Here is a 19050-nt window from a genome sequence, read left to right as displayed (position 1 = left end):
TTAGTCATTTTGTATATTCCTACTATTGAATCATAGTAGTTTTATGGCAAGTTTTAATATATGATAGAGCATCTCCTCCTTCATGGGTTTTCCTTTTGCAGACTTTATTAGTATTTTTTCATATGCAAGTTAGAAAAGTATTTGGTCCTGTTTCCTTCTTTAGGCACCATTTGATTTGCTTCTGATTGGAAATTATACTAGGTTTATATTTTATTTGGGGAATGATTAACCTTTTATCTTTATTATTACTTAGAAATAAAATATACTTTTCTGTTTTTTCAGATCTTATATATTGTATGTTTTGTATTATAATTTAAATTTGGGTACTTTTGAATAGATTATTATTGCTAGTTTTAAAATAGCCATTCATGTATTTTAAAATAGTTTTTCAAGTTTTTTCTGCCCATTGGTATATCTTTCTGTGGGATGTGGTTGTTAAAAAGTCGTTAGCTTTCTTTCAAACACCTTGTTCTTTTCATTGTGATCTGTAACATTTCTTTATAGATTCTGGTGTCCTTTTCCAGATGTATGTATTGTGAATATTGTCTCGCAGTCTCTGCCTTGTCTCTCTATTATTTTAAGTTGATTTTCGGAGAACAATTGTTTTTAATTTTGGTGAAATCTACTCTGTCATTTTTTTCTTTAATAGTTCTTCATTTTTTTATGTCCCCAAAATTTCTTGTTTATCGCAAAGGTGTGAAGATTTTGCTGCCTTTTCTAAAAGTTTTATAGTTTTAGCTCTTACACTTAGGTCTATTATCTCTTTCAGGTTAACTTTTACAAATATAGGGTGAAAGTTGAGGTTTTTTTTTTTCATTGGGTATTCAGTTTTTCATTTATTAAAAAGTCTTTCCCCTGCTGAATGGACTTGATGCCTTAATATTCACTGTAAATGTTTATTTCTGTCTCTGGGTTCTTTTCTATCTCGTTTATCTGTTGTATGTTTTTAAACCAGTACCACACTATTATGATTATCATCACTTTGTAAGTCTTGAACTCAGGTAGTATAAGTCCTCCAGTTTGTGTTATTGTTTTGACTACTCTAGATACTTTGCATTTCCATATAAATTTTAATAACAACTTGTCAGTTTATACAAAAACACCTGCTGAGATTTTGATTGGGTTTGTGGAATTTGGGGTGCATTGTCATTTTCAGAATATCCAGCTTTCCAATCTATGATCATATATTTCTCTATTTATAACAGCCTTTGTAAATTTGTTCTGTTTTATTTTAGGCAGATTTTAAAGGATAGTTGAACCTTCCTTTAAAAAGTAATGTGAGATCTTTCTCCAGTTTTGGATTCATTTTTTTTTGCAATAGTATGAGTTTCAGTCCAGTTCAGTCACTCAGTCGTGTCCGACTCTTTGCGACCCCATGAATCGCAGCACGCCAGGCCTCCCTGTCCATCACCAACTCCCAGAGTTCACTCAAACCCATGTCCATCAAGTCAGTGATGCCATCCAGCCATCTCATCCTCTGTCGTCCCCTTCTCCTCCTGTCCCCAATCCTTCCCAGCATCAGAGTCTTTTCTAATGAGTTTAATGGCCATCAAATTAATGCTAAAAACCTGGAATGGTGTTAGACAGTGCTACTGGAAGTTCAGTTTCCTCTACCTCTCAGTGGGTAGAAAATCCCTTCTTAAATTGAGGGGAAAGAAGGATAACCATAACTGAGGAAGAAAGAGGAATAATTACTTTGTTGTTTGAAGGAACTGATGCTCATGATTAAGAGGAATCCAAGTGATATAAACCCAGATTTTCTTTGATCCCTAATGCTATGATGTCTAAAATATGGGGGAAGGGGTTTATCAAAGTGCTACCACTTTGAAGCATTTGACCATCTCTTTCAGCTATTTCCAAAAGGATAGTGGCCCCGGACTTTGAAAATGTGTTTGTTGTTAGTAAAATAATGACTCTGCCTTTTATGGACTAAAATGGGAGGTCAGAAAGTAAGTTGTTGAGAAGGGAGGATTTTACAAAATCTCTTACACAAGATTTAACTCCTCGTTTGTATCTGAACTTAAAGACGGAACAGAAATAAGACAGGGGCTGTGGAGTCAAAATGGCTTCTAACGAGTTCCTGCTGTTACTGTATGTCCTGTAGTGATATTTGAGCTATCACATGAGATCCCAAGTAAGCATCTGGGGATGGACGCCATGTGGAGAAGTATCTGCTAGCCTTGAAATGCTAGCAGTAATTATGAAAAACTCAAGGTTTTTGTCTAGGAAATTTTTTTGTTTCTAATTTAAGGAAAGGTTTTTTTTTTGTTTTTTTTTTTTTAATTAACTTAGTGGCCAAGACTTAAATAAATCTCTACCTTGAAATTCAAAGATTAATTTTGTTAACAATGTACTTTCTCCTGAAGTCTGTGTTCTTAAAATCTAGAGGTATATATCATCTGGTTTTGAGAATTTAATTTATACTGTCATTCTGCCTGTTGCTATGAATTGTAATTTCAGTTCAGTCACTCAGTCATGTCTGACTCTTTGTGACCCCGTGGACTGCAGCACACCTGGCTTCCCTGTCCACACCAACTCCCGGTGCTTGCTCAGCCTCATGTCCATCGCGTCGGTGATGCCATCCCACCATCTCACCCTCTGTCCTCCCCTTCTCCGCCTGCCTTCAGCCTTTTCACAGCATCAGGGTCTTTTCAGATGAGTCAGTTCTTTGCATCAGGTGGCCAAAGTATTGGCGTTTTCAACAAATTACAAATAAATTACAAAGAATTGTAATTTAGTGAAATTAGTTTTCCCCTAATAATCACTAAAGGAATAGAGTGTACTAAAGCAAACAGTAATGGCTCAAACAAATTTCAAATCTTGTAACTTATGTTCTGTAACAAATTTCCTTGCATTTAAAAAAGTTTGGTTTAAAGGAAAATCTTTGGTCCTTTGGTAACTAGTCAACTTTTTTTTTTTAGTCTTATCTTCTCTTTCTCTGTTTGTTCCAGGGTAACCAGGAGCCAACAACAACTCCTGATGCTATGGTTCAGCCTTTTACTACCATCCCGTTTCCACCACCTCCACAGAATGGAATTCCCACAGAGTATGGAGTGCCACACACTCAGGACTATGCCGGCCAGACCAGTGAGCATAACCTGACACTCTACGGAAGCACGCAAGCCCACGGGGAGCAGAGCAGCAACTCACCCAGCACACAGAACGGATCTCTGACGGTACGTAAGTGATGAGGTGATGAAATAGAAGGAGGCCTGTCATCATCCTATTGAAATCTTCTTAATCATCATACCCAAAAACCCTTTGAATTAATTTTGCATTTACATTACATTGCATAGCACTAATGTAATTTCCATTCTACTCCAAGCATTGTAATTAGAAGATAAGGATTTAGGACAGAGCTCACGGTCATTGCCCAGGAGCTTACAGTCTAGACATGGGACAGACAGTAAAACAAGGTAAGTGTGATGATGAGAGTTAACTTAGCAGGAGGCTGCTCTTTTCAGCTTTACGGGTCACCTTCATTCTGCAAAAATCTCACAGTCCTCTGTCCTCATTCTCTACAATCTGTCAGCAGTATTCTACACACTGCCTCCTCCCTCCTCCTTGAGACACTTGAGTTGTTGGCTGTCATGACACTCCCTGTTTCCCTCTTAGGCACTGAAAGTCCTTTCTTGGTCTTTCTTGCTGGTTCGTCTTTCTCTATTCAGCTTTTAAATGTAGTACTCCAGAGCTGGGTCCTAGGACTCCTTTCCCTCCTGTTTTTTATCCTGTCTCTGTTGTATAATGATACTACTAAATTCACCTAGTTGCTCAAACGACACCTGTGAATGATTTTTTTCTCTATTTCCATCATCTCTGCATCCAGTCCATTAGCAAGTCTTGGTCACCGTGACTCTAGAATTTTTTCTTACTTCAGCCTTTTCTCTTCATCTTAAGACCATAGCTGGATAGTGTCTATAATTAAGAGCTCAGCATTTCCACCAGATTTTTTAGGTCTGAGTCCTAATATCGTCTGTAATTAGTAGTATGACCTTTGGCCAGTTATTTAATCTCTCTCTGCCTTGGCATGCTCATCTGCAAGATGAAGCCAGTAGCACCTATTTCAAGTGGCTTTTAGGAGACTTAAAAGAATTTAATTCATGTGAGGTGTTCATCATCATTGCCACCACTCTAATCCAAACCTTTTCACTTTTTCTGTTACTGTTGCCTAATTTATCACATAGCGCCAAGATCCTTTGTCTCTTAATGCAAATAATGCTATTTTCCTGTTTGAGTCTAATGGTTTTCTAACATACTTAGAATAAAATCCAAACTCATACCTGGTTTACTAATCCCTGGCCCCAGCCTACCTCTTTGACTTTACCTGTTACGGGAGTAAAGGAAGCATCATAAATTACAATAGGTATGTTATCACATCATACAGGAAATCATTTTGTTTGTGGGATTGTGTGGTATATTTCCTAAGATAAAAATGTCCTATACTCTGCATAGAAAGATCTCTCTCTAGTTTTTAAGCTTTCTTTTTGCCTTTCTGTATCAGATTATTAGGAGGAGAGCTTTACTCAGCCTTTAAACCACTTGATAAGATTTACTTCCCTGTAAAGAGCCTTGTAGGGGAAGCTTTTGTTGCATAAGGATAGATTTAACCTGCTAATACTTTCCATTTTCTTTTATTGGACTACCAAGAAAAATCCATTCTTCCCTTGAAAACATGTTATCTTATCAGTGTCAATCAGAGTTATATAGAAGCAGATAATTTTTAACTTCGTAGGTAATGGACTATAATAGACAATTTATTTGAAAAGTCTGGGCATGGTGGTAACAAATGAGACTTTCCATAGCGTCCATTCTAGAATTAAAATACATAGGCTGCTGTATTGGCTGCATTTCCAAATCACGTACAAATGATGATGAACTTACAGATTTAACAGAAGTACTAGAAAAGAAGGAAAAAGAAAGAATAAAATACTATAAATCAGAGGCTTTATCAAGGTATTTTAATCACTAAGTCTATTTCTTTGCTAGTTATCAGTGTTTTTCTTTTTTCTATTTTCTATTTCTTATTAAATCAGTTTTGGTAATTGGTGTTTTTCTAGAATTTTTCTATTACCTGCTAATTAGCTATCTTGTTGGTATAAAGTTATTCTAATAATAATTCCATTGATTATTTTAATTTCTACTGCGTTCATACTGATACCCACCCTTTCATCCTTGATTTTGGTAATTATGTCTTCTCTTTTTTTCTTGGTTAATCTAGTTAAGGTTTTTTGATTTTGCAGCTTTTTCTAGAAAACCAGCTTTCGATTTCATTGACTTTTTAAAATCTGTTGTTTTTCTGTTTTGTATGTCATTTATTTCCATTCTGATCTTTATTATTTCTTTCCTTCTGCTTGCTTTGGGTTTGATTTGGTCCTATTTTGCTAGCTTCTTGACATGTAATCTTAGGTCATTGATTTTAGAATTTTATCCTTTGTAATATATGTTTAAAGCTACACTTTATCCCTTAAGTTTCCCTTCAGCTGCATCCCATAAAGTGTGATATATTGTGTTTGCATTTTCATTCAGTTCAAGATATTCTTAAATTTTTCCTTATGACTTTAGTCCTAGCTTATATAGAAGTGTGTTGTTTAATTTCCAGATGTCTAAGGATGTCCCCGGAGAAGGCAGTGGCAACCCACTCCAGTACTCTTGCCTGGAAAATCCCATGGACGGAGGGGCCTGGTAGGCTGCAGTCCATGGGGTCGCTAGGAGTCGGACACGACTGAGCAACTTCACTTTCACTTTTCACTTTCATGCATTGGAGAAGGAAATGGCAACCCACTCCAGTATTCTTGCCTGGAGAATCCCAGGGACGGGGAGCCTGGTGGGCTGCCATCTATGGGGTCGCACAGAGTCGGATACGACTGAAGTGACTTAGCAGCAGCAGCAAGGATGTCCCAAGTCTTTCTCTTTATAATCCCATTGTTCTCAGAGAATATACTTTGTATGATTTCAGTCTTTTAAACTTAATGAGACTTGTTTTACAGCTTAGTAGATGAGATGGTCTGTCCTACAGAATGTTCCTAACCAATTAGGCCTTTTATCAATATGAAATGTCCCTTTTTGTTTCTATTAGTAGTTCCTGTCTTAAGTCTGTTTTGTCTGATACTAATATGACCACTGCATGTATCTTTTAATTACTATTTGCATGACATCTCTTTCCTTCATTTAGTTTCAAACTCTGAATCTAAGATATGTCTCTTGGGGAAAAACAAACAAACAAACATACATCTGGATCTTATTTTTCCAGTCTGAAAATTACTGCCTTTGTATCAGAGTATTTAGTCTATTTACTTTTAATATAATTGTTAATATAGGTGGATTTATGTCTGCCATTTTACTATTTGTTCTTATATGTCTCTTGTCCTTTATTGTTCCTTCTTTACTGATTTATGTTAAATAAATTCTTTCTGTATCTTTTGAATCCCTTTGCAATTTTTTAAATTATTTATTTTTGTTATTTTTGTATTTTCTTAGTTCTTAATCAAGAATTACATCTTGGAGTTATTACAACCTACTGATGGTTCTGTGTGTGTGTGTGTGTGTGTGTATATGTATGTAAGAGGAACTCAAAAGCCTCTTGATGAAAGTGAAAGTGGAGAGTGAAAAAGTTGGCTTAAAGCTCAACATTCGGAAAACAAAGATCATGGCATCCGGTCCCACCACTTCATGGGAAATAGATGGGGAAACAGTGGAAACAGTGTCAGACTTTATTTTTCTGGGCTCCAAAATCACTGCAGATAGTGACTGCAGCCATGAAATTAAAAGACGCTTACTCCTTGGAAGGAAAGTTACGAACAACCTAGATAGCATATTCAAAAGCAGAGACATTACTTTGCCAACAAAGGTTCGTCTAGTCAAGGCTATGGTTTTTCCTGTGGTCATGTATGGATGTGAGAGTTGGACTGTGAAGAAGGCTGAGCACTGAAGAATTGATGCTTTTGAACTGTGGTGTTGGAGAAGACTCTTGAGAGTCCCTTGGACTGCAGGGAGATCCAACCAGTCCATTCTGAAGGAGATCAGCCCTGGGATTTCTTTGGAAGGAATGATGCTAAAGCTGAAACTCCAGTACTTTGAGCACCTCATGTGAAGTTGACTCATTGGAAAAGACTCTGATGCTGTAAGGGATTGGGGGCAAGAGGAGAAGGGGACAACAGGGGATGAGATAGCTGAATGGCATCACTGACTCGATGGACATGAGTCTGAGTGAACTCCGGGAGTTGGTGACGGACAGGGGGGCCTGGCGTGCTGCGATTCATGGGGTCGCAAAGAGTCAGACACGACTGAGCGACTGATCTGATCTGATCTGATTATGCTGCTGGTAAAATACAGCAATTTGGTCCAGTGGGGTTCTGTCCCTTACCATCCTTTCTGCAGAGTTATTGTCATATGAAATGAAACAGTATAGTAGTACAGTTATTGCTTTAAAAGATCTTTTATCTTTAAAGAAATTTACCATTTCCATTGATCTTCATATCTTCCTATGGATTTGAGTTATTTTCTAATGTCATTTCCTTTTAGCTGATAGTACATCATGTAGGATTTTCTGGAGGCTAGGTCTGCTTGAAACAAATTTTCTGATTTTGTTTATCTAGGAATGTCTTGCTTTTGTCTTCATTTTTGAAGGATAGTTGTGCTAGCTGTAGAGTTCTTGGTTGACAGTTTCTCCCTGTGTTCTCAGCACTATGACATCAGCAAGAAGTCAGTTGTTAACCCTGCTATTGTCCCCCTGTATGTGATGAGCTGTTTTTCTCTTGTGGTCTTCAAGATTTTTGGTTTATCTTTGGCTTTGAGCAGTGTAACATTGATAGATCGAGGATAGATATTTTTGTTTTTATCATACTTGCAGTTTATTGAAATTTGGGGGTCTGTGGATTGTTTTCCATCAAAATTGGGAAATTTTTTAACAATTTTTTCGAATATTTGTTCTTTCCTTCTCTTCTTCTGGGACTTTTGCCACAAGTATGTGGGGATGCTTGTTTGTTCCCTACAGGTTCAGATTCTGTTTGTTTTTAAGCTGGATCTAAAGTTCTGTTCATTTTTCTAAAGTGTTCTTTCTTTCTCTTCTTTTGATTGGATAATTTCAATTAATCTGTTTCAGTTTACTTATTCTTTATTCCACCAGGTCCAATCAGTTATTGAGCTCATCTGGTGACTTTTTATTTTATTTAATGTACTTTTCAACTCTAGAATTTTCATTTAGGATTTCTGTAGTTCTGTCAAGATCCCCTACTTGACTAGGGAATATTTCCTTTAATTCCTGTCACGCTTCCTTTAATTCTTTGAATACATTTGTCATTGTCACTTTGAAGTCATCTGCTACAAGGTCTAGGCCGCTGAGAGCCTTTTTCTAGTTACTGCTTGTTTACTTGAGTCAGGGCCTCACTTTTCCTATTTCTTTGCATGTCTTGTAACTTTTTAGTAAATTAGATGTTTTAGTAATATATTTCAACACTCTGAAGTTTGTTGGTTTTGTTTTTGAGAAACATAGAGATGAGTGTTAATGTGTGTGTTTTTAGTACTTTGCCTGGATTAAACTGTGGAGTGTGACTCTTCCATGGTCACTAATGTGTCTGCTTAATGATGTTTATTCTCCTTTTTACTTTTTATCCTGGCTGGGAGTCACTCCTCTCTCTTCATAGACAGTGATTTGGGCATAAGTTGTGCTTAAGCACCTGGAGTGTGGAAAGCTTCTACCTTCTATTGATCTGTTTGTGATTTGGGAAGTGCATTTAGAGTCCAGCCAGTTCTCAAGTATGCCTTCACTTTTTCTTTTGTTGCGCCCCCTTTTGTCTCCCCCCTCCCCATCCCAGCATTTTCAATCAGTCGGGAATGTCAGGAGAACATAACTAGTTATTCTACAATTCTCTCATTTCCAGGATCTTCTTTCGTATTTCTAGCTGATCTGTCACACACACCAGTCAGACCGCAACCTCAAGCTAGAAGAACCAGTTAGGTTCCTACCAAGTTTGCCACTTTTTCTGACAAAGCCGTGGCTTTCTACTGTACCCCACCCCAGTACCCCAAGCTGAGTCTACCCCCTCTGACAGCAGAACTACTGGTTTTCATGGCCTTTGTTGTTGTTTAGCCGCTCAGTCGTGTCCAGCTCTTTGCAACCCCACAGACTGCAGCACACCAGGCTTCCCTGTCCTTCACCATCTCCTGGAGCTTGCTCAAACTCATGTCCATTGAGCCGGTGATGCCAGCCAGCCATCTTGTCCTCTCTCGTCCCCTTCTCCTCCTGCCTTCAGTCTTTCCCAGTGTCAGGTTCTTTTCTAATGAGTCAGCTCTTCACATTAGGAGGCCAAAGTATTGGAGCTTCAGCTTCAGTGTCAGTCCTTCCAATGAATATTTAGGATTGATTTCCTTTAGGATTAACTTGTTTGATCTCCTTGCTGTCCAAGGGACTCTTAAGAGTGTTCACCTGACTCTATCCTAAAAGCTCTCCTTGCAGAGCTGAGGATTAGAGGGTGGAGTTCTTGGGTTGGAATAGCCCCAGGAAGTAGGTTTGTAGCCTCCTGCTGGTATTAACCCTAAAGCTGTAGCAACTTTTCATGAGATTTCTTTATTTGTTATCTGCCTTTGATTGATTTCCAGAACCCTGAAATGACTGAGTTTTCTTATTGTTTTGAGGAGAGGATTCACTAACCTGTTCATGCCATTAGAGGCAGAAGTCCCTTCCCTGAATCATTTCCTGGTCATGTACAAGGCACAGTACACCTTTCCACACCCTACCCATTTCTCTTTCTTTCTCTTTCTCATTGCCACAGTTTCCCATGGTTTCAGAATCCCAGACTGTGTTTCTGATGACAGTGAGCTCTGTTCCTTCATATGAATATATACAGTTAGACTTGTGTTTCTCATCCATATGACAAACTATTCATTATATTATTTTATATTGTGTTGACCAATTTGAGTTCCTAAAGATATATTGAAGTAAGACTGGGAATCCTTGTGAATAGATTGTGAATGCATTAGTGCTGTGGAAAAAATGGAAACTCCTTGACTTGTGCCTACAAACTGAGCACAGGTTCTGTCATGTTAGGAAGTTGCTAACAGTAAAAAGGGAAATTATCTGGAAGCTCTAGTTGAAGATTCTGCTTATATTTTTAAGTGTACATTTAAAATATGAGTGTAGATCCACTGCTCTTAAGCCCTTTACCTTTGGAAGTTGTGTATGATTGTGTGTTTCTCAGGCGAGGGGATGTGTACATAGAGAGAAAGTAAGCAGTAGAACAGTATATTTTGAAACCTAGATTGCCAACTTTATAAATGATACTGTTAAACCTTTACCTTCTACTTATATATTTCTTAAGAGTCTGATAATTCCTGTGGCCATTACATTCCAAAGGTAGATGAGAAACATTTATACGTTATTTATAAATAAATGAGGGATTCCCTGGTGGCTCAGATGGTAAAGAGTCTCCCTGCAATGCAGGAGACCCAGGTTCGATCCTTGGGTGACGAAGATCACCTGGAGGAGGATATGGCAACCCACTCCAGTATTCTTGCTGGGAAAATCCCATGGATGGAGGAGCCTGGCAGTCTACAGTCCATGGGGTTGCAAAGAGTCAGACATGACTGAGCGACTTTACTTTCTTTCACTTTATAAATAACTGGTATCTTAAATTTGTATAACAGTTTTCAATTTAAAACTTGCTTCCACAAACATTTTATTGTGGCTCATAAAATAGCCCTTTGTGGTGGTATGCTGTTGTTTTTTACACTATGGGAATCCAGTCTGCCACTCTTGACTCTGCATGTCCAGCTCAATGCCTGTGATTATATATATGCACTGGTCTTCTGAGCAGACACTTGAGCAGCTTTTCCCATTCAGTTCAAGTGTTAGCTCTCCTGGGAAGCCCCGCTTGACTTTCCTAGGCAAAGCCAAATTCACGTACCCTTCATCTAGGCTCAGGTAGACTCCTGAGCTGACCACTTTCTGTGGACCTTATAGGATGCAATGGTTTTTTGTTCACTAGTGACTCCCTAACTAAAGTGTAAGCTTTTTTTGCTTGATTTACCGTAGTAACTAGCACTTAATAGTTACACAGTAAATATTTCTTGGGGGAAAAAAAAAAGGAAGATAGAGGTGTGCCATGGGCAGCCTGAGGAGAGAAGCTCAGGCTCCTTGGTGGAGAAGGCGTAGACTTAGGCCTTGTACTATGAGTGCCTGGAATTCAGACATGCTTTGATGTGGTGGGAAGAATTAGGAAAGTCATTTCTCAAAGCAAAGTTGGAGAGACAAAAAAGATCAAAACGTCTTTGAATAAAAGCTGGGTTTCTGTTTGATGAAGCTTGGATGCTTGGTGGAGATGAGTGGGGAGTACGGTGGGAGAAAGGTCACTCGAGAGCACAGATTGGGAAGTGTTTGAGTGCCTGACTGAAAAATGACTTTGTTAAAGATGTTTGAGTGGGAAATGGAAGTGAGCAGAATGGTGCTTCAGAAAATTGATCTCTTGTGTATACAAGATAGTAGAGAAGCAGGAAGACTGGTTAGGAAAGGGTCCTGTGGTTGGAGTTGATAATGGGGTTCTGGAATCAGGGCTGCAGTGATGATATAAAAGAGGAAATACATTAAAGAGAAATTATGAGGGTAGAATAAACAGAATTTGATAGCTGGTTGGATGAGTAAAACGAGATCAGAGTCAGAATTTTCAACCTTATTGCAATAAATTTATCTTGAATAAAATCATTTTACCCTCCCAGGTTTCAGTTTCTTCATCTATCAAACAAAGATAATAATGCCTACCTGGTAGTCTTATAGGCAGAATAAATTAGAGAAGCTGTGGAGATTGCTTGTTTAAATAGTTCTTTGAAATAATTGTTTTTATCATCTTTTTAAAAATCATTTGTCCTGGTTAATGTCATTTATTTGTGCTTTTCATTATTGTGAGCTGCTGCTGCATATTAAAAAGTAAAGACATTACTTTGGCAACAAAAGTCCGTCTAGTCAAAGCTATGGTTTTTCCAGTGGTCATGTATGGATGTGAGAGTTGGACTATAAAGAAAGCTGAGTGCCACAGAATTGATGCTTTTGAACTCTGGTGTTAGAGAAGACTCTTGAGAGTCCCTTGGACTGCAAGGAGATCCAACCAGTCCATCCTGAAGGAAATCAGTCCTGAATATTCATTGGAAGGACTGATGCGGAAGCTGAAACTCCAATACTTTAGCCACCTGATGCGAAGAACTGACTCATTTGAAAAGACCCTGATGCTGGGAAGAGATTGAAGGAGGGAAGAGAAGGGGGCGCCAGAGGATGAGATGGTTGGATGGCATCACCGACTCAATGGACTTGAGTTTGAGTAAGCTCCAGGAGTTGGTGATGGACAGGGAAGCCTGGCGTGCTGCAGTCCATGGGGTCACAAAGAGTCGGACATGACTGAGAGACTGAACTGAACTGAATTGCTGTATTTTAATATGGATCTTGTTTACGTTGGATAGTTCCATCTTGTTGATGGAGAAAACAAAAAGAAAGGATTTCTGACATAAAAATGAGAAATAAGCAATGAAATCTGGAATTTTTGTTTCCAGAATGTTTTAGATGGTATTAACATTGAGCTAGAAGTGTCTCATGCTCTTTATGTGAGAGCTTGTTTTGACAGTCATTTGGTACCATACTGTGCATGAGCAAGAGAGAGAGCAGTTAGGGGTTTCCCACCTGGGTCTACAGAGGCTTGATTATCACTGAGCCTGCCTGCAGAGAAGAAAGGTTCTCAGTTCCTGTATGTTTAGATATTTTTCCAAATGCCAGCAGGAATAAATAACCAAAGTATTTGAAATAGATGAACTTTGGTGAGTGATCTTCAGATACGAGATTTATATTTGGGTACACATTCTTCCAACCTATTGCAACTTATTGCAACCAACCTATTGCAACCTGTTGAGGGCAGGAACTATTAGTCCCTCTTCTTATTACTCCCAATGGCATATAACAGACATTTAGTAAATGATTTCTGAATGGGGGGAAAAAAAAGAAGCTTCTAAAGCAGAGTACACACCAGTCAGTAACAACATTCCAAATAAGTTGCTGGTGGCTTTAGAGCAGAGATGTGAGGGCTAGTTGAGTGGCCTGCCTTACTGTGTCATAGTGCACTGTAGGTTTTACAGCCCTCCTCATTGGTGGGTCTTTGAGCACACCTCCAAGTAAAGATGACTCAGACCCCATATTGTTCATCCTCCTCAATTTCTTCTCTTTTTTGTACACCCTTTCTCTGGAGTTGAAGCCAGATTTTCTTGTATTTTCTTCTGTCAGAAGATCAGTCTAATCATCCTCACTTGGAATTACCCACTAACCCTTACTTGAAGATGCCTTGTGGATTAATAATCCACTCAAATGTAGCCTAGCAGCTATAACCCTGAACAGTGGGTCCATTTCCCCAAAGGACGACTTCTGGAATATAACGGTAAAAATAGGGCCCGGTCCTTACTCACGTTGTGTATTGTTGGGCCATATTACCTTTGACCTGCCATGTAAGTATGATCATTAGCATCTTCCATCTCCAGGCTAGAATTAGAGGTCTTGGTCAACAGGGGATTCACTTGTGCAGTCATCCACTTTTCCAGGAGAGGTCCTGATTTTTCCCCAAAATAAAAAAAAAAGTAGAGGATGATGAGCCTATTCAAATTACCCACACTTGTTACCGATTGACCCTTAAAAGGCATCACTTACACACTGCAGCTTGGGAGTGTTGATGCCCGTGAGCAGCTGGACAGGTTCACAGCTGGGTTAGTGAGGAAACCATAGCCTGGCCTGAAATGTAAAAGTTGCTACAGAAAACCACACTCAGAGGCAGGCAGGCATGTTTTTCAGTAGAAAAAATTGCCCTTTGATTCATGTAAGACTCAGGACACCCTTTCAGGAAATTGTTAATATTGTTAAGATTATTGCTTTTTCTCCTTTGCATGCCTTCATTTATTTACTTACTAATTATTGGTTATTATTACCCACCCCACCCCTCAAAAACAGAAGTGAAGTGAAAGTCGCTCAGTCGTGTCCAACTCTTTGCGACCCCATGTCCTACACAATCCATGGAATTCTCCAGGCCAGGATGCTGAAGTGGGTAGCCTTTCCCTTCTCCAGGGGATCTTCCCAACCCGGAGATTGAGCCCAGGTCTCCCACATTGCAAGCGGATTCTTTACCAGCTGAGCCACAAGGGAAGCCCTCAAAAACAGAAACTAGAGCTAAAGTGTTCTGGGAACAGTACTGCTCCTGCTCCACTCTATGGGCCCTTATTGCTCCACTGTGCCTTAGGGTCAGGCTGAAGAAGCACCGATGATTAATTCAGTGTCATGGTTTTTCTTAACCTGTTTACAGGGGGTGTGCATTTTCCATAAATATTTTGTACTGTCTTTTGAAGTCAGTAAACTCATTAGAATCACTGGATTTTAAAGCTCAAATGGATTTTAGAAATCATCTCATGCCTTCCTTTTACAGCAGAAACCAGCAATTTTAAGTGACTTCAACAAGATTGCTGCTGGCTCGTAGCAGAGCTGCGACTCAGGAAAAATGCTTTAAGTCAAGGCCTTTTTTTTTTTTTTTTTTTTTTGCTTCCCCATGTAAATTATAGAAAATAAAAAACCTCTATACTTCTTATGTCGAAGAAGGCAATGGCACCCCCACTCCAGTACTCTTGCCTGGAAAATCCCATGGACGGAGGAGCCTGGTGGACTGCAGTCCATGGGGTCGCTAAGAGTCGGGCAAGACTGAGCGACTTCACTTTCACTTTTCACTTTTATACATTGGAGAAGGAAATGGCAACCCACTCCAGTGTTCTTGCCTGGAGAATCCCAGGGACGGGGGAGCCTAGTGGGTTGCCGGGGTCGCACAGAGTCGGACACGACTGAAATGACTTAGCTTTTTTCTTATGTATTCATGCTCAGACGCTCAATCATTGCCAACACTTTGTGACCCCGTGAACTGTAGCCCACCAAGTTCCTCTGTCCATAGAGTTTTCCAGACAAGAATACTGGAATGGGTTGCCATTTCCTATTCCAGGGGATCGTCTCGACCTAGGGATCAAACCCACATCTCCTGAGTCTCCTATATTGGCAGGTGGATTCTTTCCCGTGGAGCCACCTGGGAAGCCCTCTTGTCTTCTTAGCTTCCACTTGTTCTTCAACTTTAAATGCGAAAACTCCAATGAGAATGTACTTAGAGATTTCTTTCATTCTGAAATATAAAAGAATCATTCAGTTAAATATAAAGCTTTTAGAAATTGAGGTTATTGTTTCTGCTATTTCTCCATAATAATTCTTACATAATTCTGACTCCTGGTTTTAAAAAAATACATGATTTGCTGTGGTTTATAACACTTTGATCCACCGATAAAATAGAATTAGATATTTTCTGAAGAAACTTGAGTTACTAGTTTTTTGGGGAAATGTTAGCTTACATCCAAATGCCCAAACAAGACCAGATTCTCAGAATTTGACTTATAGCAACTTTCAAATACACAGAAGAAATACTTAAGCATTAATCTTTAAAATAACTAAATCTATATGTATTTTAACTCAAGGAATTGCTCTACATAGATGTAAATCCAATTTTTTATGCCCTTAAAATTGTGTTTGGTGTTGCATTGGGTAAATAATTTTATGTGCACAGGTGTTCTTGATATGTTATTCTAGCATTATGAAATTACCCTGATTGTTGGTAACTAAGTATATAAGCCAAGATTTCACTTTTTAGAAAGATATTCTATCATGTTAGGAGATTTTTACTCTTTAAGAAGGAATTCATAAGATATAATTCTACCAGTTTTAACCCAATATGTATTCCATTATAAACATTTATAAAAATGTTATAAATCTTAAATGCTACCAAGTCTGGTTGATAGGTCAACATGGATTTTACTACCTAATTTTCCTTTAAGGCTGTGCAAGATGACATAATGAAAAGTATCCCAGCCAACTTTCTAAAATATTATTAGGAGAAACTGAATTTATTTTAAGGCAATCTTGAAACAACTTTTTATTATATCATATTTGGTGAGGGAGCTCAAGCTTGGAAACCAGATTGAGTTAGGGTTAGCTCCCAGCCCTTTCCATTTGCTAAATTGTAACCGTGAGAGAATGACAACTCATGCTCATTTTCCTCACCTGTAAAACTGGTGATACTAGTTCTGACTCATAGAGTTGTTTTTAACAATAAATGAGAAAATGAATAGCAAATACTTTGTGAAATACCTGGCACATAATAAATCTTTAATAAATATTAGCTATAACTCTATTAGTATGTAATTATTTCAAAGAAGGAATTATAGGCAGTTCTTGACTTAATACAGATTAATAGGCTATCCAGTTATACATGTCTTTTCTCTTTTGCCATTGTTTACCTTCATACTCTGGGGAACCAGTGCTCTAAAGGTCATTCTGATAAAAGAGGTATGTTTGAAAGTGAATTCTATAGCTTGCCTCCTGTAAAATGAATGAATGAGTAATATATATAGGTTTAGGGAGAACGGTGAGTTTTCTCTATTCAAAATTCACAGGAAACCTTTTAACTTTATTAGTCCAGTATTTCCCAAATTTGTTTGACCATGAAACTCATTTTCTACAAAATACCAGTTAGCATCCTGCAGAAGTGTTAATCTACCTTTTGGGAAGTCTTTCTATATAATTTTTGAAGTATGTACATACACACACATGTATCCTTTAGATGTGATTAAAGCTGTTTTGGGCAGTGACCTTTCAATTAGGTTTGCTCAGATTTAAAATGTATCACCATCTTATTTAATACAAATTTGAATGGTTCAGAACAGAAATAGTATGATATAGAAAAATTAATTTCATTTCACTCTTGTGTACATTTTAAGCTGTTAACAAGATTCACCCCGTCATGGATCACAGCCTTGTGGTGGCAGAAGGGGCTTGTGTAACTTAATGAAGGCATGAGCCCATGCAGGGTCACCCAAGATGAAGGCATCACAGTGAAGAGTTCTGACAAAATGTGGTCCACAGGAGGAGGAAACGGCAACCCACACCAGTGTTCTTGCCTGGAGAACCCCATGAACAGTATGAAAATGCAAAAAGATACAACACCGAAAGATGAGCCCCCCAGGTCAGAAGGTGTCCAGTATGCTACTGGGCAACAGCAAAGGTAATTACTGAGAGTTCTAGAGAGAACGAATAGGACTTTTCCGCAGGCTCAGCGGTAAAGAATCCAACTGGGAATGCAGGAGCCGCAGGAGACACAGGTTCAATCCCTGGGTTGGGAAGATCCCCTGGAGGAGGAAATGGCAACCCACTCCAGAATTCTTATGGACAGAGGAACCTGGTGGGCTATCGTCTGTAGGGTCGCAAAGAGTTGGACACGACTGAGGGACTGAGCACACCAGAAAGAATGAAGCAGTTAGGCCAAGGCGGAAATGATGCTCAATTTTGGATGTATTTGGTGGTGAAAGTAAAGTCTTGTAAAGTTTTGTAAAAAACAAAATTTCATAGGAATCTGGAATATTAGGTTCATGAATCGAGGTAAATTGGACGTAGTCAAGCCGGAGATGACAAGACTGAACATTGACATCTTAGGAATCTGTAAACTAAAATGGATGGGAATGGGTGAATGTAATTCAGGTGACCGTTATATCTACTATTGTGGGCAAGAATTCCTTAGAAGAAATGGAGTAGCCCTCATAGTCAACAGAAGACTCTGAAATGCAGTACTTGGGTGCAGTCTCAAAAATGACAGAATGATCTCAGTTTGTTTGCATTCAACATCGCAGTAATCCAAGTCTGTGCCCCAACCACTGCTGCCAAAGAAGCTGAAGTTGACCGGTTCTATGAAGACCTACAAGACCTTTTAGAACTAACACCAAAAATAATGTCTTTTTCATCATAGGGGATTGGAATGAAAAAGTAGAAAGTCAAGAGATGCCCAGAAAAATAAGGACTTGGCCTTGGAGTACAAAATGAAGCAGGTCAAAGGCTAACAGGGTTTTGTCAAGAGAATATGCTGGTTATTTAACTTGTCAAGAGAACACCCTGCTTGTTTAACTTAAATGCAGAGTACATCATGAGAAATGCCAGACTGGATGAAGCACAAGCTGGAATCAAGATTGCTGGGAGAAATATCAGTAACCTCAGATATGCAGATGACACCACACTTAGGCAGAAAGCGAAGAAGAACTAAAGAGCCTCTGATGAAAGTGAAAGAGGAGAGTGGGAAAGTTGGCTTAAAGCTCAACATTCAGAAAACTAAGATGGCATCCAGTCCCATCACTTCATGGTAAATAGATAGGGACAATGGAAACAGTGACAGACTTTATTTTTGGGGGCTCCAAAATCTTTAATTTCATGGTGACTGCAGCCATGAAATTAAAAGACGCTTACTCCTTGGAAGGAAAGTTATGACCAACCTAGACAGCATATTAAAAAGCAGAGACACTACTTTGCGAATAAAGGTCCGTCTAGCCAAAGCTATGGTTTTTCCAGTGGTCCTGTATGGATGTGAGAGTTGGACTATAAAGAAAGCTGAGCACAGAAGAATTGATGCTTTTGAACTGTGATGTTGGAGAAGACTCTTGAGAGTCCCTTGAACAGCAAGGAGATCCAACCAGTCCATCTTAAAGGAAATTAGTCCTGAATATTCACTGGAAGGTCTGATGCTGAAGCTGAAACTCCAGTACTTTGGCTACCTGATGCGAAGAACTGATTCATTGGGAAAGACCCTGATGCTGGGAAAGATTGAAGGTGGGAGGAGAAGGGGACGCCAGAGGTTGAGGTTGGATGGCATCACCGATTCAATGGACTTGAGTTTGAGTAAACTCTGGGAGAGAGTGCAGAACAGGGAAGCTTGATGTGCTGCGTCCATGGGGTCTCAAAGAGTCAGACATGACTTAGCCACTGAACAGCAACAATAATCATTAAACCAACAAAACATTCTTTGCCATGTTCTAATATTTTGTAGGGTTTAGAATCTGACAAACCAAAAATCTATTTTTCTTTTTTAAAAAATTCTGTTTTGAAATAATTTTAGACTTAAAGTTGTAAAAACAGTACGGAAAGTTTCTGCATACTGTTCACCTAACTTCCCCTGATATCTTCCATAG

General features: G+C 38.8%; 1 protein-coding gene across 50 annotated transcripts in view; it reads left to right on the top strand.

Moving 5' to 3' along the window:
• The window catches only part of RBFOX2 (RNA binding fox-1 homolog 2), a 293258-nt gene that overhangs the window by 223122 nt on the left and 51086 nt on the right, over window positions 1–19050 (top strand). For all 50 annotated transcript variants that reach the window (XM_086401256.1, XM_086401253.1, XM_086401255.1 and 47 more), the window contains one exon: window positions 2952–3176. In XM_086401256.1, the coding sequence (XP_086257382.1) occupies window positions 2952–3176 (225 nt within the window). The remainder of the gene's footprint in view (window positions 1–2951; window positions 3177–19050) is intronic.

This window comes from Bos grunniens, chromosome 5, assembly GCF_055505025.1.
Source record: "Bos grunniens cultivar Pamir isolate PY7600 chromosome 5, Bosgru_T2T1.0, whole genome shotgun sequence".
In the NCBI taxonomy this organism is placed as follows: Eukaryota; Metazoa; Chordata; class Mammalia; order Artiodactyla; family Bovidae; genus Bos; species Bos grunniens.
The sequence above is the reverse complement of the archived record's forward strand: the minus strand, read 5'-3'. Positions and strand labels throughout refer to the sequence as shown.